This window comes from Cariama cristata, unplaced genomic scaffold (genome assembly GCF_000690535.1).
Source record: "Cariama cristata isolate BGI_N322 unplaced genomic scaffold, ASM69053v1 scaffold8652, whole genome shotgun sequence".
Taxonomy (NCBI): domain Eukaryota; kingdom Metazoa; phylum Chordata; class Aves; order Cariamiformes; family Cariamidae; genus Cariama; species Cariama cristata.
This window is the reverse complement of record NW_009604425.1, coordinates 106,161-129,039: the sequence shown is the minus strand read 5'-3', so window position 1 is coordinate 129,039 and position 22,879 is coordinate 106,161. Positions and strand designations below refer to the sequence as shown.

Sequence of the window (22,879 nt, the reverse complement as noted above, 5' to 3'; positions counted from 1 at the left end):
GAAAATCGACCTCTCTTCTTAATGGGGAAGGCTTTTAAATGGAGGAATCTCTAGGCTGGAACTTGCTTACTCTCTGCCTTCGCAGGGCTTGAATTCACTGCTTTTTGGAGCATATTGCAAGCCTTTTCCATTTAGCTAAGTTTTCCCAAAGGAAAAAAAGAAAGAGACGCTTGGAAAAGCTAATGAGGATTGGGAACTTGAGGAAAATTATTACTTTTCACATTACATAAACATATGTGTTTTTACAACTGTACATTCCTGTATACATGCCAGAACATGTGTGTTTTCAGGGACTTTTCCTTAAACTGAAAAAACCAAACCCAGGTAAAATCATTTTCCTCACAAAACCCTCATATAGCTCAGTAAAGCATGCTACTGCTTTTCTGATCACAGCTGCCATGTGATGCATCTGAACAGATCTGAGACACTCTTTTCTTTACTGCCATTACTAATGCAGATGCCTAATCGTCTAGCCCAAGCATTAGAAGGTTTGAGCTTACTGTATAAAATGTATTTATTAAAGAGAGAGATACTGAATGATTCCCTGAAGCCTATTAAAAAAAAAATAAATCACACCACAGCCATGTCCAGTAATAAAATACAATGTGTTGCTGTTAGTATCTTATCAACAAGTCCAAGAGCCTCATAAGACAAGAATATCTCAGAACTATAGTCATCACTGAAAATCAACAGCATTGTTAAGGGACTCCTTCCTTTGACTTGTGGCTTCCTAGACCTACCATTTTCTCTCCTCTGGTCTTTTGTGTGTGTTTAACTAAGCATCATGTGTTCCAAATTGCCCTTTTTTGGCCTCAAGCCCCTGTAAAACTCAGCTTTGCAGTTCCAGATGCCAATCAGCTGCTTTGACTGCAGGAAGCTAACGAGCTTTTAGCTTCCTTCCAGCTCAGTAGTAGAAACCTGTCTGCAGAGAAAAGCTTACTGCAAAAGGAATCATGCATTAGTCCTTGGCTCCAGATGCCACTTAATTAAATTCACTGTATTAAAAAGATTCTGACATTATTCAGAACTGTTTAGATTTTGAACAGCTTTATAAACTTACTGTCAGAAAACCTCAGCAAGTAGGGAAGCACTGAAAAGGGGAAGAAACACTGCAGAAGACAGCTGCATGGCAAAATAAGAAAAGCTACACAGTAATACTTCGTTGAAATATCTGTACACCCTCAGACATTAAGCACTGAGTTATGGAAGAAAGGTGGAAAAAGCACAGAAAAGTCTTTCTTACCTCTGCAGATCTCTTAAGTATCTTCTTTCCTGTCTCCAAGAGAGGCTATGAAATGCACTGGATCATGAGGCTGGATATGGTCCCACTAAATGCCCTGCCCTACTATGTGACTTCTATTGAACATACTAGGTCAATAAATCAAAGTTTGTAAGGGGTTGTGGAGTGGAGGAGAAGCCACAGTACTATATAGTGCAAAGCTGTAAGATCCAGCATCAGGTGGGAACCAGCTGTCAGACTGGAGAGCCCTGCGCTTACCCACCTGCGAGGGGGTACTGCAGAGCTGGCAGCTAAGGAAAGGCAGCAGCCAGCGGTTCCCGTAGTCTGGCTGGGGTCGGGGTAGGGGGGCGGATGGGATATTGCAGCAAGCGACCACTGCTTTGCCTGGATGCAGTGGCCACACTCCTCCAGAACTCCATGGATGTTCTTTCTCTCCACCAGGCCTGTGGTGAGTCAGGGTATGGGGGCACCCACAGCACCTTGGGCGATCGGCCCTTCTCTGCCTTTATGCACTGGGGTGCTGGCACTGATCTTAATCAGCAAGGCAAAACCAAATCCTCCATCACCCGGGAATTTACAGAAACAGGACTGCTTTGTCAGGTATGGGACCATGGGGGTTTCCACTGACTGCGCTTCAAAACACCGTCCAGCTGCTGAGGGACTTTCTGCTCTGGTTGGAAAGCCTGCACACTCCTGACAACGTTTGGATGAATTAGCAACGGGCGCTGCTTAGAGCTGCGACAGACAAGGATCGACAGACAGTATTTCCACTCGGGCTGGCACCTGTCAGGTTCTCCCCTTCACAGCCTGCCTGAGTTTTATCTCCAGTGCCAAGGGAAAAACAACTTCAAGAAAAAAACCACAAATCTTTCAGAGCTCACACACACTGTACTATGCTTAGAAGCCAATTTGAAAGCTTCCTTCTGGGTTACTCACGCTTCACTGAGTCTACTTACACTTCCACTTCTCATTGTGATTTTTATATAAAGTCTCATAAATGGTCATAAGCCATTACACAGGTATTTGGTTATTCATATCAATTCAGCTGCTTGTTAGAGGCCCATCTGCTTAAGGCAGTGAAGGGCAGAAGAACTCCACAGCTTGAGTTCCTCAAATAAGAAGGAAGAACAGATCTGTCTATTCTCCAGCAGACCTACCCTCGTGGAAACATCAAACACTTCAAAGTACTTCCCAGTAGGAAGGAAATATTTGGATATAAACAACTAACCTTTTTTGGGGAAAGGTTATCAGAGTCCAAGCTGACAAGAAGCTAGCAGGTCCAGTCTCAGCCTAGAGAAATGAAAGGTCAGTGACTCCTAATCTCGAGGACTGATAATGGAAGCCTGATTTGTTCGTTACAAGCAGAGTCCTGCAATCTTGCCTTTATAAGCATTTTACAAACAAGTGCCATATGGAAAGACTCTCTCATGTTATTAAATAATTTATTACATGCCAGCCCAAACACTTCTTCCAATCCTGTTTGTGTCCTGAAATTGCTAATTAATTCCTGCTACAGCTTCCAAAGTCAAAAGTGTGTTTCAATTCCTCTCTCCATTTCGTGAAAGCTGCCACACACCCCCAAAGGCAGCCCAGTGCCTCTAATCTGTCTCAATTACAGTCACTATGCTGCTGTCAGGTAATTCAAGTATCTCCCAAGCATCCAAGAAAAAGAATTTGATGTTTTCAATGTCAAATAAATGTCAGGCCAGAGTAGAAGGAGAATGAACAGAAGGTTTTCTTCAACTTCTCTAACAAAAAACGGACCTTGCAGCCCACGTTTTCAAGGTACAGTATTTGGGTACTTAATTCTCATGGATTTCAGCATAAGCTAGAAACCTTAATGCCTTCAAGAACAGAGATTTTCCACCCATCTGCAAAGGACCATATCCAGGCAGGGACTACAGATGGTGAGAGGCAAGAGAAGATGTTGCTGCTCCTCTCTCATTTGAATTGGGATGCACCACATTGAGGGCGTGGAGTGAAGGAATACTCTCTTCCTTCTGCCAACCATTCTCTGCAGCTTTTTAGAAAAACAGGAAAGTTTCTATTAAATGTAAACATGTCTGCTATTTGATGCACTGACTGAATATCTCATAATCACAGGCAGAACTGACACAAAGCCAGCTTTGCCCATAGAATTATAGGTTTCCTGGAAACATGGATCTTGCTATAAAACTTAAATTTGGACCAAAACGTGAGGTAAGACAACATGATCTGGAGAGAAATAGCTCTCTGAAGCCTTAGCTGGCCAAAGACACACACACAGAGTTTACAACCAGAAATGAATGTATTTGCAAGCTTAAAAAAAAAAAAAACAAACCACCACACTAAAAAAAGAGAAAGAAAAAAGATTGGGGCCCCAGCATGTAGCAATGAATGAGACAGTTGAAATGAATAGAGGAAGCACAGAGACATTTTTCAAGAGGCAACAGGGGAACATTGCACAGCATCCAATTGCAGCCTGGCCCCATCTTTACCATCATACACGAAAGGCGCACATTCACAAACCCCCAGAAAGTCACATGAGAATTTTTACAGCAAAGCCACAGCAGACACTACCTCAAAGCAAACCTGACAGCTTCTTTGAAACCACTTCATCACTACTAAAATTGTGAAAAGATCCCTATCCCAATAGCCACTTTGTTTAGGACAGTGTTCAATTTCAATGCAGCTTTCTTATGGTAATATTACGCAATTAAAAATTGAGCTTAAAACTACCCATGTAAAAGATTCTAAGCAGAAGCTGACATTTACTGTGGAGGTTGTTCGTGTCTATAGAAATTCTGAAAAGGTCAGTATAAGTGTAAATAAGGTGAGATACTTCAGGAGCATCGAAATTTCCATCACGTTACAACCTATACCTATTTCTAATCATTCACATATGCAAGGCAGTGTTATGAATGCCCTGATGGCTTCTCATCAGCCATCTGAGTCCGTAGCTGGATCTAGAAATAGGCCTCCAGACTGCAGTGAGAGGAGTGGCACCAAATTTTAAGTGTTTCAGGGAAGCTGGGATCCAGCCACACAGAAAACTGCCAATACAGTTTAATTTCAATGGGTTTAATCTCAGCATTACTTTCAGCAAGCAGGTACATAGGTTTTGGAAAAGACCTGCTTGTTAGGATTTAACTATTAAGCAAAACCTTGCAGAACTGCCCAAATCTGTCAAGCACGCCTTTTTACCAAGTCTTAAGTTTTAGACACTAGCACTAACCTGAAGGGAAGTGCTCTCCTGGAAGCAGTGCTCATGTAATGGAATAAATGGGATTAGGTCTCATGCTCCTAACACCCACGCTTTCTGATTCCTTGAGAACATTCAAACATGCTGCAATGCAACTAACACCTCAGTTACCTTTGACATTTCTTATCTCTCCTCTTACACATCTGCAGTTGCCTTTTGTGCTCTGCAGTGATCACTAGCGCCTTTTATGACTCAATGCACAAAGTAACCCCAAAACAGGAGTGGGAAACCTGCACTTGCAAGGAATGTAGACTTCCAGTTTCCCAAGTGTTTAAAGGACATTGGGGACACTGCAGTTAAGGCAGATCCCCTCTCTAGATCTTATTCTTGTCCCCTCACATTTTGAATGAGTCTTTGGAGATGCTTCTCTTGCTCATCATTTTTAAGCTCTCAGCAGGACAAGATGCAATTATATGCTCAATCATGATTACAGATTTGCTGGTTGTGGTTTTAGAGGTCTCAAAACAAAACTCATTAGATTAAATATTCTTCCTGGCTTTGTAAGAGAGGGACAAGAAGAACTGACATTTCCAAATGGAGTGGGCTTGCTACCTGGCTTGCTAGCATGAGCCAGCAAGAAAGTCACTGCTTTAGGAATTGGGAAACCTCATCTCTGTTCCCAGCTCTGCCACTCAAATGCCATGTAACTGCACAGCTCACTTCAGCAGTCCGTGTTCCTCTTTCCCCTCCCACACTATTTCTGTCTTGCCTATCTAGACTTGGCCTGCTCAAATAGACTGTCATAGCGTGCCAGGTACTTAAGCTTTACTGAGGCTACTGGTAAAAGAAAATACGAAGTTGCCCTAGGTGTCTCCTATAAAAGCAACAATATATTCAGTAAAGTAAGGAGACCACAAGGCATGCAAAAGATGATTGAACTGGACATGCGGTGGAAGGATTGCTCTTCGCATATTCTGCTTCCAGATAAGCCTGAATCATGGTCTATTCCTAAACAGGCCAATAATGTTTCGTGTTATTACAGACTTCCAGTTTTCCACATGACCAAGACACACAAAATTCAGGGCTGAAACTAATGGTCTGAGAGGCCAAAATAAAAATGCTCTTCTTTCTACCATATACTGATCAACATTTACGCTGATCACCTGAAAATGCCTGCATCAGCAATCAAGCTCTCAGCAGGTTCAGAGCGATGAACAGTTGGATTGACATTGCTTTCTAAACCACACAGAGGTAAGACTCCCCCTGCCTCCAGTTGACAGGTAAATTTAAATGTCCGCTTTACAATGTAAAATGCCTGCCTCTCAGTTCAAGGTCATTTTTCTTCATTCCACAGTTAGAGGTATATGGCACATTAAGTCATATCATTCCCCTGTCATGCTGGAGAAGGGGGGAGCTTTTAAGTCTGTGCAGAGTGCTCAGGGTTATAGAAATAAATATGGCTTTCTATAGCAGTTTTCACATTCAAGATATCTCAAAGTGCTTTACAAAGTAATGAGTCAGATAATAAGACTGCAGCAGCTGTGTAGGTAGATGCACCAGAAATTAATGCTGAGAAAAGAAAAGTCTTAATTTTTTTTATTCTCTTTATTTGTCTTTCTGCAAAACACAACTGCAGCTTCAGTCTGGCTAATGAGCATCAGTGACTTCTGCAATTTAGAATGCACTGGTTATTTGACATTCCAGTTTATTTTAATTTTCAGATTAACTCCATGATTAAAGCTCTCCATTAACTATAATAAATACTGTTCAAGCAAAAGTGGAAAAAAATGCTAGACATCTTATGCACGTACCTCCTCTGTCTTGACTGCACTATAAGGAAGGCCTCCTTGCCTGATCTCCAGTACCTCCATTTGCAATTAGTTCAGAATCACACAACTATTTCATTTTTATTCCCTTTTCTCTCCCCCATCATTAGCTATTACAAGCAGATCCTCAAAGACTGATTAACATCGTGTTGTGAGGATTCCATGGTTTATTGTCCTGGTACCACAGAAAGTACATATTATAAGTAAAAACGTATTTGTCTTAAAAAAGCCATACCGGAGGGGAGGGAATAATAATAATAAAATAAATAAAAATCAATCAACCTGAGTTCGACCAATTAAGATGCATTTTGCTATATGCTCCTTTCCCAAGTTCCATGGACAAACGGAACTCACTCTTCTCATTCTTCTTCCCATCTGTGTCACCTAGCTGTTTTTTTTGCAGACATCAACTTTTTTTGGCTTTGTAATCAGTTAACAAAAGTCACACAGAATAACCAGTCTGAAAGAGAGTATGGGAGGTCACCTGGGCCAGCTTCCTGCTCAAAGCGGGCTCAGTGCTGAATTTAGACCAAATTATTCATGCCTTTGTCCAGTCAGGTCTTGAAATCCTTCAATGACAGAGAAACCTTCAAAATCTCTCCAAGGAACCTGTTCCAATGCTTAATTATGGGGCATTAGCCTGCATTTTTGTGGGCAAAAGAACACCAGACGGGACAGTCAGAGTATCCCAGACAGATGCTTTAAGTAAGATTCAAGAGATGTCCGTCTAGCATTGAGTTTTGACAGCATCCGAGTCACATAGGGCACTGAGAAAGCTATCCACATTCCTATCACCCCTAAAGGCACAGCCTTCGTAACACTCACCCGGAGCTATAACTACTTTCTTTACTCATGTACATGCTATTTCTGGAAATCTGGCAAGGGATTTAAATCAATATTACACCATTTTTCTGCCTCAGCTGTTCTGAAACTTTCTGCTGTTCTTTTAACTTACCAAGTAGCTTTGTCAGCAGAACTTTGCTGCGATACTTTTGATGGACACCAGAGACAACTGTAACTTTGTGCAACAAGGTTTTTGTAATTGATTTTAACGTGAAATTCCATCTCTAAGTTCTTATAGAAGAGCAGTTCCTCTTCCTTGTGCTTCAGGATAATATCGGCTAGGCAATCAGGACAACTTTCTGATTCGCACCCATCTTCAAAGTATCAAGCTCATTTTTTATGCTTATGGTAAAAGGGGGGAAAAAGTCTCTGTGATTTCATTGTTGTTGTATCTTAACTGAAACCAAGTAAGTGGCACGGCAGAAATCTGACATAATGCAACAGTGATGGATGCATGGATGGATGGAGCGAGTGAGTTTTTCACTGCAGTGACTAAGTCTCAAGACTGAGGCAGTTACAGTTATGTGGGATAAGCACCTCCCCACCAACTCCTGCTTTTATTCCTGGCAGACTTTCTTGGCACATTCTCATTTTATAAACAGTCCTTGAGCAGCATCTGTACAATGAGCTATGCTCTGTCGTAACAGGCATTCTATTTTAGAGTAACAATTAGAATTGCTTGTAGAGAAGAAATACTAAATGAGACATGCAAAAACGTATACACAAACTGAAGGGTAGGTTAAGAGTATTAACTATTCTTAGCTGTGGTAAACAGTACAGGGAAGGCTATGACAAGAAAAAAAAATGACTGACAACTATCATTTTCCAATGTTAACTATTTTATCATCAGAAACATTAGCCAAGTATAAAGGACATGAGAACCCAGTCAGTGGTTGAAGGTTTAAGAACCTTCATTGCCAGACAGCATACATTGCTATAACTAAAGTAAATGTTGTAGCTGGGTTGTAAAACTTGCCAAGGTCTCGAGTTATGTATTGGTTACTGTATAAACCTATCTATACAGAGCACCATAAATAATACAGTTGAATTTCTCCATAAAAATACAGTTAGTGTAATAGGTACAGCAAGAATACAAAGCAATTAATCGTACTACATATTTTCAAAATAGCCTCTACAACTCCACAGTCCATGCACACAATATTCCATTAGGGCAAGCCATTACCACCTATCTTTAACAGAAATTATGTTTTTATTTTTCTATCACTGTGATGCTAGCAACAGTTGTAATACACAATACTCAGGCAGAATTTTGCTGGTTTTACAAACATATCCCATACACTCCATCTGCACTGGTTATCACAGCAGCAGTGAAAATACCAGTAATTATTCTAGTGAAGGCAGTGGAAGTAGCAGACGCTTCACGAAAGAGTTGACTATAGCCCTGGCATCTGAATGCAATTAACTTGCCTAAGGCCACTCAGCAAGTCAGCAGCAATGCTGGAACATCGAAATGAGACTTTCTTACTTCCAGCTCTGTTTTTTGCTGAAGCTCCACATCACTCCATCTCCTTAGTAGCTGCTGTAATTACTGTGTGCTTGAGTGGAGTTCCTGCTCTTTAGTTTTTCATAGGCTACTTTATTATGCAAGTATATATAGGCTGTTGCAGTTTAAGATGTTATAGCCACATGCATACGTCTCATTTTCTGTGCATGTATAACTTGGTCACAAATTCACATCAAGTTGGAAAGGGAATTTACCACCTGGGATTCTTGTCTTTTGAAGATACTGCTAGTTGTTATAATAGATCTATATTCTTGGGTGTCAGCCTCAGGCAAAAAGGAGCTGGAGGCTGATGACTGGAGTTATTTTATAGTCCCATGACAGCCACAGGTGAAAGGACCTAAAGGTGGAGAGGGATAATCTTGTCTCCAACTGCCAGCTTTTCCCACTCATGCACTGAACATTCAAGAATCCAAAAGGACAAAGAGGAAGAACAGTTGGGGATATTCATTCACTATTTCCAGGATAACCAAAGTACCTTAGAGGTGAGTCAGATTTTTCTCATTCAGAAGGAAGAGTTTGAAACAATTCAGAAAGAAGGCTGTCTTCCTAACTCATCTTGCGTGTGACCTCTAGCTGTTAAGACAAAGGTAGAAGACAAAGGGGCAAAGAGGAGCTCTACAGGCAAACAAATTATAGCAGAGCCAAGAAGTGATGGACAAGTACAACCACCTTATGACTTCAGGAAGAGCTTCATATTCTCAACTCTGTATAAATATAGATCTGAATGAAATTATTGTATCACTACAATTGCTCCTCCTGCCTCCCTGTCGCAGTAGTTGTTTCCCACTGCTCCCTCAGCTTAAACTTCAAAGCTACATAACCTAAATCTGAAAAAGAAATTCACAATATGAAGTGTCCATATTGGGGGTGGGGAGGCATTAGTGGCATTTAATTCTCACAGTTGAAATTTCTTCTCCAGTTTACATTGGTTATATATCCTCTATGTAGCAGAACTCTTCAAGTTTCCTACTCAAATCTTCCTGACACAAAAGTAAATCTCTCAACTGTGTGACTTATAGGATAGTCTAGACACACAAACATCGTGCTTCCCCTTACTACAGCTGCAAGAGCTTTTCTGTTCCACAGATGCCATTTCATCTCTACCAGGAATCTAGCCTGTCTCATCTGTAAATAGAATTTTTGCCTGGATGTTCCTATTGACGAAGTAAGGGACCGGAAAGCACGGCTCAGAGATGCAATGTCAAGGCATTCTCAGAAGCGAGAGCGCAACGATTTGACAAACACGGTAGCAATCACCAGAATGTAAAGCCAAAACTATTCTTCACATTCCTGAGCAGACAGATAACACCAGAGTAAGAGCTGGTCCTGCAACGGTCTCAAATTCCTCTCACATGATTTACTGGAATAACTAGACACCACACTGCAGAGCTGTGAGAGTCTCAGCAGCACCACTGTACACAGCTACTGTGTAGGGTTTCAGGCATATCATTAGTATTTCTCCCAGAAAAATAGTAGTTTCCTCAGTCTCCAAAGTAAGACTGTTGTACAATAGAATCATATTAACAAGTGAAAAGAATTAGCAGTAGAATTCAGAAAGGTCATGCACACTTGAGAAAAGCAAGGTTAAACTGTAAGTCCTTACCAATACTTGAATATTCCTGCAAAAGTAACTACTATGAATATACAATAATAAACACCCACATGAATGCAAGTGATCACATCCGCCAATGATGACAGTAAAACTACAGATAAGGCAGACATGCATCTTCCACCTCAAGACAATGCTGATCCTCAGACAACACATGCACACATCAGTGGATAACAAATGTACCTAGTGGTTGACAAACATTGCCATACCTAGGTAACTACTGAACTACAAACATCACTTAAGTCACCTGTATGTCAAAAGAGAGCTAAAAGGATATAGCACTTGAAGAAAACCACACTTGGCCTAGAAATGAACAGAAACATAACAAAACAAGCAAACCATAAGAGAACCTTGGACACTCAGTGATGTTCAGTGATATAACTTACCTCCCTCTGCAAAGGTGTGCCAACTTCTACACAACAGAGCATTTTGTTTTATTAAATCCAGATCCTAGCAATATAACGCAATACAAAAGCAAAACTGTGCCCCTTACATATTTGCCAAAGTCCTGTTGCAGCAGTATGCGCCAAGATAAAAGCCTGAAAGATTTTGTCTAGTTACTGCTGTTTAATGAATTGCATGATAGTCTCTCACCTGTGGGTAAAACATGCTATCTGGGGAAAATCTGCTGCTTTAACTGCTCAGCTAGTTCAACATCTGTTAAAAATAGGCAGGGCTTGTTTTGTTTTTTTTAAACCTTACGCCACTGAGTTATGTAGAAGGAAACAGAGGTCATTCCATGGACAACATCCTTCAAAGGCCAAGCTGTTCAAGGCTTACTACCTGCACAAAAGCAACAAGGAAGGAACAACCCTTAAGAATTGTGCTAATGATTTATTTTATGCAACATCTGTGCAGCAAGGCAAGCTTATCACAAGACAAGACTGTGAATCAGTAACTATTAGGACAGCTTTAGCAATGAAGTCCAGCAGGTCTGTGTGGGTGTGACACAAATCTACCATAAAGAACCAACTGATCCTGGCAACAGGCAGCAAAAACTGAGAATAGCTAGTGACAGGGAACATCATGACAATGAATCACTGTTTATTCAACAGGTTTCAAAGTCAGCTGTCCCTGGAAAGTGAGACAGACCCTTCTACTCATTCCTCCTCCTGCCTTGCTGGCCTACATAAAACCTCTCAAGCAAGAATGGCAAAACATTTCTAACCAGGTACAATCCTACAGCAAGTTTCCTTTCAGGTAACCTGGAGTACGTACTGAGACTAGGACTGAGACAGAAGTCAAAGAAAAACATCTTCTCATCTCTGCAGATGAGTCACCACCATCCATGACTGCTCACCTCATCTAGGGTTTACAGAAAACTTGTGTTGTCTGTAAACTCTGTAAAAAAAACTCTGTAAAAAGAACAACACCCTTACTAAAATGATTTTCTGGTTTAAGGAAGTTTTATCAAGTTAACTATTGGTGACAGAATGTTGCACTCCATTTAAAATCTATGCTAAGTGAGTGATCACTAAACTCTCTCTCTGACTCATGCAAGAAATGCACACATCATTAAAGCACCAAAGGTTTCACAGAGTGTCAATACAGGCTACAACTCTTACAGGCTTAGGCCAGTCTACTTGAAATGAAAATAACCATTGTTCTATAATACACTTGGTATTAGTTCAACTTGTCATGTTAAGAACAATGAGAAGCTATTTCAGACTTCCTTTTCATTGGAAGAAGATATGTTAGGGCAGAAACAAGACAAAAGACATAACACTACTCCTGGACCTCCAATTCACATTGCAGTTGCATCTCCCCACATGATTTTTCAAACCCTTCAGTTTCAGCCCTAAACTTAACAGTTTCCGTTCTACATAATCAAATTTAACAGATCCATAAAGATCACAAATAAGAGTTTCCACCTGTAGAGCACAGCTCAGGAGGCTAGGAAGCAACCCACTGCCACGTTTCAACCCAGCTTTAAACAAACAAGTAGCTAAACATAAGAATTGCAGAAGATCATGACAATAAAAGCAGAGTATTCCAGACCAATTAGCAGTCAGCTATTTAAGAGTGTGTACGCGAGAAAGGAAAAATTCACAGGTGCCTGCTCTGAATTCCTTGCAGATGTTGGGAAAAAGAATGAGAATTTACAGGTACTGGGCTGGAGAAAGTTTGGCAAGGACAGGTTCCACATGGGAATTTTCCTATTCAAGGCAATAAATTTTATCTGACTCAAAGCATTGGAAGACAGATGAGAAATCTTTCATTGCTTTGTAAATTATGAAAAACACATGGGACCAAAATGAACACTCTGCTTAGTAAAGCAACAGAAATAAGAGGTACTTAATAATTCTGATAGGAATTCTCAACAACGTGCATGAAATACTTAAGAGATGTTAATACAGGAACATGTTACTTGCTCTCACAGAGGAGATCTTCCCAGTCCCTCAATTTCCACTAGCAGGCACAGGAGTGGTGTGGATGACACCATTAATCAATCAGTTCTACTCACTTACTCACAATACGACAATCAAAATTAATGATTGAAGGGAGCTGGAAAGGGCAGGTGAGTGCTTGAGTCAACTTGTAAAGATTTAAAGAAAGCAAATTAAAGTGGTAGTGAAATGAGAACAGCAGCTAATCTTAATTACAAACCTAAAGTCACAGTAAAGCTTCAGTGAAGTTTCTCTCCCTCCATTACATGTTGCCTATAGCCGAAGACAAATTGTCGGCATTTTTGTAATCTACTAAGTTAAAGTCATTACCCTGACAGTGCCAGGAAGTCTCATTTCCTAGAGCAGTAACACAAAGATTTATAAGTGAATTTAAACACTCACCTTCTGGAATAGAAAAATCTATCATCAGCATCAGGCTACATGGAAAGTGACTGAGGATTTCAGATAATGGAGAAAGAAGAAATTCACCTGCTGACAAGTTCACCCAAAATCTCATTCCCTACCTACACAGGCTGCTGACCAGGGTTAAGTGTACACACACAGCTCAGCTTTCAAATAAATTTAGCTTTTCTGTAAGGTCCCTGCTGCAATAAAATAGACTGGTTCAACTATAAGCACCTTTAGCATTAGTATTTCTGCTCGACTCTCTCCTAACATGTTCCCACTAAAACGGAAGTAAGCTTAAATAATCAAAACAGAAAAGATAAATTAATAAACACTTTAATAACAGATTTAAAGAAGAGAATGAGCCAGCTGATCCACCAGGCTGAAATGTACCTGTACACACCTCCTTAAGGCTGAAAACTTTCAACTCCCTAATGAGATAAACTGAAATCATAGCTGAACTTCAACACCCAAAGCACCTTAGAGCATCTACTTTTATGCCATTAGATGTGTGCACACACAAACAAGAAGCCACGAGATTCGCTTAAACCAAATAGCACATAGGTCTGGATTTAATTAGGAATAACCTGCTGATTCCATATAAAAAGCTGGTTTGCTCTTCTGGACTTTCTCCTCCCATGTTCCAGCACTGATGAACAGAGGCGGACAATCCAACACGTTCACATCAGGAGGATTAAATGTTACAGCTTTTGTAACATCTTCAGAGGGCTGACACATATCAATGCTGATTCTTTTCAGAAAACCTTATTGCACAGTCTGCCATCTGAGACGCTGCTTTCCACTGCATAGATATGATCAATCCTGATCTTCCCCCCAATGCATGAGCCTCCTGTCACTCTTCCTGCTCAGAAATAAGGACTCTGCGAACAAAGCAAAGGAATTGTACTATGCTATGTATTTAACGTGTACACAGGAGAAATCAGCATTTGCACTGTGGTAGTGCAGAAGAGAACACGCTGCAGAGGAGATAGCCAACACCAATATCGGTGACCTACTTTATACTGGGGAAGGGATTTGCAAGACTCCTCCCCCCGAGAAGCAGCAATTTTTGAAAGTACTGAATTTAGCAAGGTCCCGAGGACAGCATTCATAATTTCCCGTCAGGGCTGTCTCCTTCTCATATGGCTCTATGCAAGCTTTTATCACTTCCCCCAAAATTTATCCTCTCTCTCTCTTCTACTGTCAGAAAAAAATACGTTCCTTTCAACAAAGAGAAAACAAGAAGCTTCTCTTCCGCAATCTTTCCTCATGAGGACAGCAGTACTCTGGACACTGCCAGAGTATATATATTTATTTTTTAATATCAGATGAGACAGCTTCTGAAAGCATTGCAAGTTCTCCTGTCTGACATTATCCAGTTTACCACAGATAACAACCCTGAACTGGAAGCTTTCCCCTGCCAGAATGCCTAGCACATAAAATTATTAAAGGCTTAGAAATGGTTTCAGGGCTGCTCAAATGCTGTGCTGCAGCAAAATCTGATTTCCATTAAAAAACCAAGAGCAATCAGAAGAAAAGGAGACTCCAGTTCATCTCTTTGAGAAAAAAAATTGCCTTCATCCAGGGGAAAAAAAACCCCACCAAACTAGCATTTAAACTAGGTAATAACTCACTAGACCCTTTGGACTGTTCAGGATATGAACGTGTCTCTAAGCTGTCTTAAACAAAGACTAAGAAAACCTCTGCCTCCCACAGACACTAACCAGCCCCCACCTCCCAACTAGAAACTACAAAAGTTTCTGGTTTTATGATTTTCGGCTACAGGACAGGCAGAGATTCTTGCAATGAAAGTAATCTGGAGACCAGACAAAGTTTCCAGAGATGACAGAAATTAGATCTGAACTAGTTCACTGCTTCTATTTCACAGTTTTTCAAGTGATTATAAGCACACTATCAATTAAGCTCAGTGATCAGACCTAAGAATATTTTATAGGGAAATCACGATGTCAAGTTCTTGAAACCTCATCTTTAGATCCACCAGATAAGCACCATGGATGCTGACTGTAAGATTAAGGAAATTTAACAACATTGCATCCCAATATTTATTAACTACCACAACGTTCACTTGCTGCATTGCATGAACAGACCTTATTACTGCAGTTTCATTTGCCCACAAAGATTCCAGCTGAAAACTCACTTTAATACAGCTTTAATAATACATGAAAGAGATTAATCTATAATTGTTGATTTTTGAAACAGCACTTCATTGTGTCACTCAAACGGAGTGCTTTTGATCATTAAAACTTGCATGCTTTTTCAATCTTAGTAATGAGGTTCTGCTTCAGCTGAGAGTTGATCTCATCAGAGCCAATTATACTCCATGGCATAGACTGGACCGGAGCTTTTAAGGGTTTTAAAACCGCAATTTTGTTTTTCTTATCTTACTGAACAATACAAAGTCCTAGCAATCTTGTTAGAACCTTTAATATCCAGGAACTGTCATGTAAACTAGATGCTTAGCAGGAAACTACCAGTAAAAAAGTAAATAAAAATGCATCACTGAATTTATTTTTCACTCTTAGCACACAAATGAATAGTTTCTCCTGCCTTTTTTCATGTCAAAAGGCTTCTTTCAAAATGCTGGGGGATTAATCTCCTGACCTAATCTAGCATGAGATACATAGTCCATTCAATTTAGATTAAATGGGGGTATCTCAAAATTATCAAACAAAACCTCTTCAAGAGTGTGTGATTTCTAGCAACTGAATATGCTAATGAGCTGTGTAAGCTCTGAGAGACACATACATCTCCCATCAGATATGCCACAACACTTCTACCATTAACAGACACATGAAAGATTTTTATCTTAAAGAAAGTTGTGCAAGATTAATTTCTTTGCAGAAATCCTTGATTTCCATCTTTTCCCTTTAGTGGCACCTACATTCCAATCACATTCAGAAAGGAATGAAAGTGCTGAAGCCTTTGATATATGTTGCATTCCTTTCTTTTTCTGCATCCTTAAGATGTCTTTTTGCTCTGCAATGTAATCAACGCCCAGCCCTGAACCGATGGCACTGAAGTGAAGGCTGGTTAGAAGTTTCCTGCAGCTCTCCGAATAAGATGGCATTGCACCTTCCAAGAAGTGCATTAGTATCTTATGCAATAATGCACAAAATGAAAATTAGTGTTTAGACATTAGCCTAGAAAGCATACCCATTGTAAAGGGCGTCTGTAAATAGATTAGATCCATCCAGATACTAGCATTAGTCTCATCAATGAGAGCTTCACCGTCCATGAATTTAAGTAAGAGTGCAGCACTTTACATGTATAATTATTTTACCATTACTGACTATCAGTACACAGAATCATATCATAGAATGGTTTGGTTGGAAGGGACCTTAAAGATCACCTAGTTCCAACCCCGGGACATCTTCCACCAGACCAGGTTGCCCAAAGCCCCATCCAACCTGGCCTTGACCCCTTCCAGGGATGGGGCATCCACAACTTCTCTGGGCAACCTGTGCCACTGCCTCAACACCCTCACAGTGAACAATTTTTCCTGGTATCTAATCTAAATCTTTCCTCTTCCAGTTTAAAGCCACTGCCCCTTGTCCTATCACTACATGCCCTTGTAAAAAGTCTCTAAGGATGTTAGATATGTCCTTGCTACCCTCAGTTAACAGTAAGGAAACTGAAGCACCAATTAGTTGGTTCGATTAAGGTCACTGAAGTAGCATAATCCAAGTATCCCAAGTACAAGGATCTCTCCACTGAGTCACACTTTCTCTTTGTACTCTCCAAAATTGTACAAGTGATACAGGAAAAGTTTAAGATTTTCCTTCTGAGGAATACTCGGGTAGTTCTCGTATTCACAGATCATTAAGGTCAGGGTGCTGTGGGAGAGCTTTTCCTGCAAGGCTAGGTTGACAGGGTGGCACCGCAGCAGTTGCTGAACACTGAACACTGGCTGAATCTTTGCAATGACATTGCACACACTTCAAATGGAAACATGTGCAAGTCTCAAAACATGGTCCGATGCTGTAAGAAGTCTGATGAGATCCCAAATCATCTCCTGATCTCCAATTAAAGTGTACGACACATGCAGGAAGAGAATGTAGATTGTTTGTTAAAGATTTCACCTCTGCCAGGGCTGAAATACAAAACCGCAATGCAGAATTTTCCTGTGAACCTCTCAATTTTGGAAAAACTACAGGTATGACTCACTACAGACATGGAGGAATACTGTATTCAGGAGAAGACTGACCATCAGTAAAGACAAAAAAAACTGAACTCAGTCCCTGCTGTCAGCTCTCCAATTTGTTGGAACACTGAAGAACTACAGAGATGCCAGGGAATGGAAAAGGTTAGCGCTAAGTACACTCACCTAATGCACTTCCTAACTCCTTACATTCGTGTCTAGTGCAGGTGATTTGCAAATGGAGCTCCAAAGGAAGAGAGCATGCACTCCTATGGAGCTACAGTCACCTAACACTGAATCAGATAGGCTTCTACAAGATTCCACCAATTCAGCAGTTTTACGTAAAGGCTGGTTATATCCAGTACCGAATACTAGGTAACAACAAGCACTGACACATCCATTATTTCAATTAACTGAATACAATAGAAAGGGATCAGTCCGATATGCTCACATCTCAAGTCCCTTTAAGAGCCTCCAGCTCCCAGGTTACTTGTTATTTCCAAAAGCACAAACATTAGCATTACCTTTTGCTGCTTCAGACCGCTTAGGCAAATCAAGTGTATCAAAATTCCTGTCCAAATCTCCATTCTTCTTTCCTGTGCAAAAAAATAAGACAACAGATGGAAAAGACAGTCAGCATACTGACAGGTAAGTTACTGTCATGTGCATCTACAAGATGAGAGAAGATATAGACTCAGAATATAAATCACAGACTATTACCTGTATTTGTACATATCTGACTTGCAATCCAAATGCACAGCTATGGCTTTAGCATGAGAAACTCAGGGACAAAAATCTGTGCTACTTTCAGGTTGATCTGCAAGCATGCTTTGCACTAGCATTTCACTGAGTCTTAAGAGTGTTTAAAATCTTGGAAAATTGTGACATTTGCCTTCTTGGCAAAGCTATGCCCCTCCCTCAGAAGCCCAGTATTTACTTGTTATTTTCACAGAGGAATTTTGACTTGAAGCTCAGTCGAAGCAGAAACTGAGTAGCAGAGCAAAAAAACAACAGGCTTGCTTTGCAGCCTCTATTCTTGCTGCAACTATCAGGCAGGAAGGTCTAGATTTAGTATATTGCACAGACAGCAGCCAGTAAGTTAACCCTGAATTGCCCTTCAACCAATAAAGTGTCATTTTGACTATTTATTAGAAATTAATGGAAATAATTCCACACTTTTGCTAAGAGATGTTTTCAAATCGTGACATCAGCTTTACTTTATATAATCCTTCATAGAAAGTAGAACAAACCTGGGACTTTAGTTTTAGTTAGTCTGGGAATTCAAGGTTATGTAAAGAGCTGGGGAGGGAAGGGTTAATTTTTACCCCTTTCCCCCCCCAAGGAGATACACTGCCTTGGGTAAGCCCCTGTGATGCTGTGGGATAAGCAGGCACCTTGCCATCAGAGAAGTACCAACAGCAGAGAGAGATTCTGAAGGAAGTGCAGGAATTTGCATGGCTTCTGAGGACAGCAGTATACAATTTAACTTTCCCAAATTATTCTGAGGGAGGAAAACCAAGTTATTTAGTCCCTCTCCCTCAGGAGCAGGGAAGACAGGTGCGATGGGATGCATTCAGAACAACACAATTTAAGCTGCCAGAGCTGGCTTCTGAACAGGGATTCTACCATGCTGTTAATAGAGGTTTACAGGAAAGGCTGAAAGCTCCACCAGTCAGGATGCTTAAAGGCAAACAGGAAAATGGTCCTTGAAAATGTAACACGGAGATTTGTCTGACTCTTGATTGGGAATAAGTTATGAAATGGGAAAGGCCAATCCCTGCCCTGTTATTGCAGGGAGCCAGTACAGCTTCTGCACGGTGAATTCCATTTGACAAAAGGATAAACATATGCAGTACTGTATAGAGAAGAAATAGAGCTTTTAAATACTAATATGAATATTTAAAAATAACATCAAGAGTTAAACAAAAAACAAACCTAAACCTCAAGGTAGTATTCCATCCCCTCCCTTTCTTTGGAAACATCACACACTTTGTTTTGAAATGCCAACACAGAATACCAGCCAACTTTAACTACTGTGCAAAACAAAACATGCATCTAGAAGTTCTGTTCATCTGAAGTAATTTGCTTAAAGTATGGAAAAAGCCCATTTAAGCTGCCAAAAGGTCATGCAGCCAGGTCCCATGCCACCCCTCTGAAAGGTATCTTTTCTAAAGGAAGGGGCAGTAATTAGCTGCACTTTGCAGCCCTCCATCAAGTTTTTGCTCCATGAAAGAACAAGAAACATGTTGCTTGGGGAACCAAACACCAGAAAGAAAAAATGCTGTGCATCACCAAAGGACATTGCATTTCATAACGGCAGCTGAACCCAGTTACTGGCTGCAAACCCTTGTTGACCCTTAGAACATTGACAGGAAAAAGCAGGGCAGAGGGAGAAAAAAGAAAGCATTGAAGGAAGGAAGTCAGTGTTTAGGAAAGATTACAGATTTAAGGCAGACCAAGAAACGTGCTTCCATCTTATCTACAAGTAGGACAAACTGGTTTTTTCACATGACCTCAAATTGCATGTCTCTGGCACTAGCTAGTTTAAACCTCAGAACATTTACTTGGAGAGCCAGACCTTATTCAACAGACCTACTCATTTCAGAAGTTCTCTCTGTAATTTGAAGGTTGGGGTTTGATACTTCTATTAGCCCTGCAGAACTGAGATGGCACAGTAAGAGTTCCCTCCTTTCTAGTGCAACGTTAAGTAAGCAGTCTGTATTTCTGCACAACTTTTTAAGGAAGAGATTGTCCAGCAGAGCGGTGTTGGCTGCTATACCTTTTGCGCTGGCAATGCCGAAGCAGCTGCCTATTTACTAAACCATCTTTTATCAAGACAGCACATTCCACCTGTGCTCTGTGATCCTTCAGTCTCTGTCTCAGTTTCTGGGCCAGACTGCAAATACTGGCCATCATCTATGAAGCCTTTGCTAGTTTGTCTCTTAGCCCTCTGAGAAACTAACCCACCTCGCAGGCAAAACCACAGCGGTGCAGCCCAGAAGCTGCCAGCTCTTTATGAATGGAAACAATTCAGAACACACAGCTCTGACCAAGGGGATTTCAACTCTACAAATTACTTGCTTGATCAAACTGAGCAAGGGCCAGGTTCAGAAATACCTGAAGCACCTACATTTTCTAGGGCTTTCCAACAGAGAGGAGGTGACCAAGCTGTAAGAAGACTCCAAAAGAAATACATCTAGAAGGCAAAGGTTTCAATCTGTGGCCCAGCTGGTATTTTTCCCATTTGATTTTCACAGGACCCACAAATACTGGTTTGGAGTTTCTAAAAAGGTGACCAAGCTTAGCAAGTTCAAGAGCCTACCACTTACAAACCTCTCAGCCATCCCCTGGCCTTCACTGCCAGCTCCTGTGGCCCTGGCCGCCCCCTCTGTCACTCAAGCCTGTCAGCAATGCCAGTGCAGAGGGATGCTGAAATGACCACGCTAGCAGTAGAAAAGAAGTTGAAGATCCTGGTTTTGTACATTTCTGTTTCTGCCCTTCTCTGCATTCCCCTGTGCTCCAAGTTTTTCAGCCTAAGGTATGCCAATGAAAAGATGATACTGTTGGATCAGAAGCATAGCTCCAAACTTTGCCAAGAGACAGACAGCTTTGAACATGCCTGCTGACGGGTCTGTTTTATGAGACCTGGCTGTAGGAACTGGCGCAGTACTCTGGTTTGGGAAAACTGCCTGACATGAGACTTGCTTGTGCAAGATGCAATTTGCAGTCTCTGAAACAGCGCGATTAAAATTCTCCCCCCTGCTCTTTGTTATGTAAGAAATAACCAAAACACGACCTTCGGCATTTTCAATCTGTCAGAAACTCAGTACGGACTTTGAAGTGTGACCCAGCATTATTAACCACTAATGTTGTTGCTGATCTTCCTCAAGTGTCATTTTGCTTTACTGGATAATCAAAACAGCTACTCAGCTAGACCATTTTTGCTGAAGGATTAATTCCCAAGTGCTTTCTTTCCTGTTTAAAAAAAAAAAGTTGAAGGGAAAAAGATTTCTCATAATAAGCCCCCGACCCTGTCACAACAGTCAATACTACGCTTGTTGATATACTCGCTGAATCAGACTGCAGCAGAGTGACAGAAAGCAAGGGCTGAGCTCTGTCCCTCCAACATGCCCATCCTCTACAGGCTCACCAGTCATAGTGACCAGTGTCTTGCAGAACACCACTGAGCACCATTTGTTGGGTGGAGCAGTTAGTTGTTTCCCCCCCACCCTGCAACATTTCTCCTTTCCCTCAACCCTCCAGAAACCATTGATCTTAAGCAAGTGTTACAAACTGAGAAGAACCCTGCCTTTACCCCTGAATCAGTCTCAGTAATACAGCAGAAGTCTCCAGGGCACTCACAGCGTAACAACTTCACAGCCAAGAAGCAAGGGAGGTAAACTTTAGCCTCAGCCTTGTGTATTCCAATTGCAATTTTACTTCTTGTGCTGGGATGAGAAACTAAAGAGTGTATTATCCCCCGAGGCATTTACTGGGGGTAGCTTCATCTAGCTAGTCTGAGTGCCAGTAATAAAGATGCAGCAGCCCAGGCATGCATGCCCAAGCAGACAAAATGCCAAGGATCCCTGAGAACACACATCCAAGCTGCTGAGTCTTCATGGCTACTGCTACCTGGACCAGCGAGCAAAGCTCTACTTTGGTATGACAGGGCTGGGGAGGCAACTTGCACACTTAGGTGTTCCCTCTCATGGGGTTATCAGGCCAGTTGCAAATCAATTCCCTCACTGCACTTACACCAGTAATGAATAAAACCTTGCCTTTTCTATTCTTAGTGTGGGAAGACCACACTGCAAATGCTCACTCAATTAGAGGATTTCCATGCCTACTGAAATGGAAGGGAGGATGCACTGAGGGAGCAGAGAAGGTGAATGAACAAAACCTTGATCTCAGGCTCTTAGCCTTGCATGTAACAGCTGAAAAAAGCGTATTATGGTGATGATGAAAAGAAAGTATTGCAAAGACTCACCTTGATTGAACCACTCCTCTAATTACCAGAAAAGCAGCAAAAGAAAAACAAAAATTTACAGGAAGGAAGAAAATACAAAGGAACAGTCACAAAGAGGCAGAATTTCACAGAATAGGTTCAAGACCTGAGTATTACAAGAATACTACAGAAGTTTCATCAATTAAAAACCCAAACCAAAACAAGATATTCCACTTTCTCCCTTTTGTTCCTGCTGGAAAAAACCCAATCTTTCTCTTCACAGCTTTTATTTCTTCCTCTTTTCATTAAATGAAAAGGTGCTCACAGAATTGAAGGGATAGAAGGATGACTAGCCCTTTGCAGAGGTGTTTGAAATGTTATGATCAATGACCATGAAATAAAATAAAATAAACATGGAAACACTGCAAGATTAAGTGAACAAGAGGGGGAGAGATTTGATTTATTTTAAAGTACTAGACTGAGAAAATTAAGGCAGGTTCAGACCAAGTATTGACATAAATTTAATAGTGAGAAAAGAAAGCTTCTCTTTATGATTTTAAAAGCACATTTATTAATGGATTTTAATTATTTTTTTTTTTGAACACAACAGTTGCCTGTCCCCCTCTATCCTTCTGATCTACATACTACCAGTTGCAGGTTCAGCATTATTACCAGTTATTTCGCTCCAAAGAACAGCACACTTTAAAAAGAGCACTGCAAAAAGTGTGGGGGGGGACATGTTAACATATACTTCAGAAA

General features: G+C 40.9%; 1 protein-coding gene across 2 annotated transcripts in view; it reads right to left on the bottom strand.

Annotated features, from left to right (window-relative positions):
- The window catches only part of ARVCF (armadillo repeat gene deleted in velocardiofacial syndrome), a 95,427-nt gene that overhangs the window by 25,462 nt on the left and 47,086 nt on the right, over positions 1-22,879 (bottom strand). The window contains exons 7-8 of one of the 2 annotated variants that reach the window (XM_009695604.1): positions 22,163-22,180; positions 17,700-17,771 (exon numbers count right to left, since the gene is read on the bottom strand). In XM_009695604.1, coding sequence (XP_009693906.1) covers positions 17,700-17,771; positions 22,163-22,180 — 90 coding nt within the window. The remainder of the gene's footprint in view (positions 1-17,699; positions 17,772-22,162; positions 22,181-22,879) is intronic. The other variant, XM_009695605.1, reaches the window with a different exon arrangement.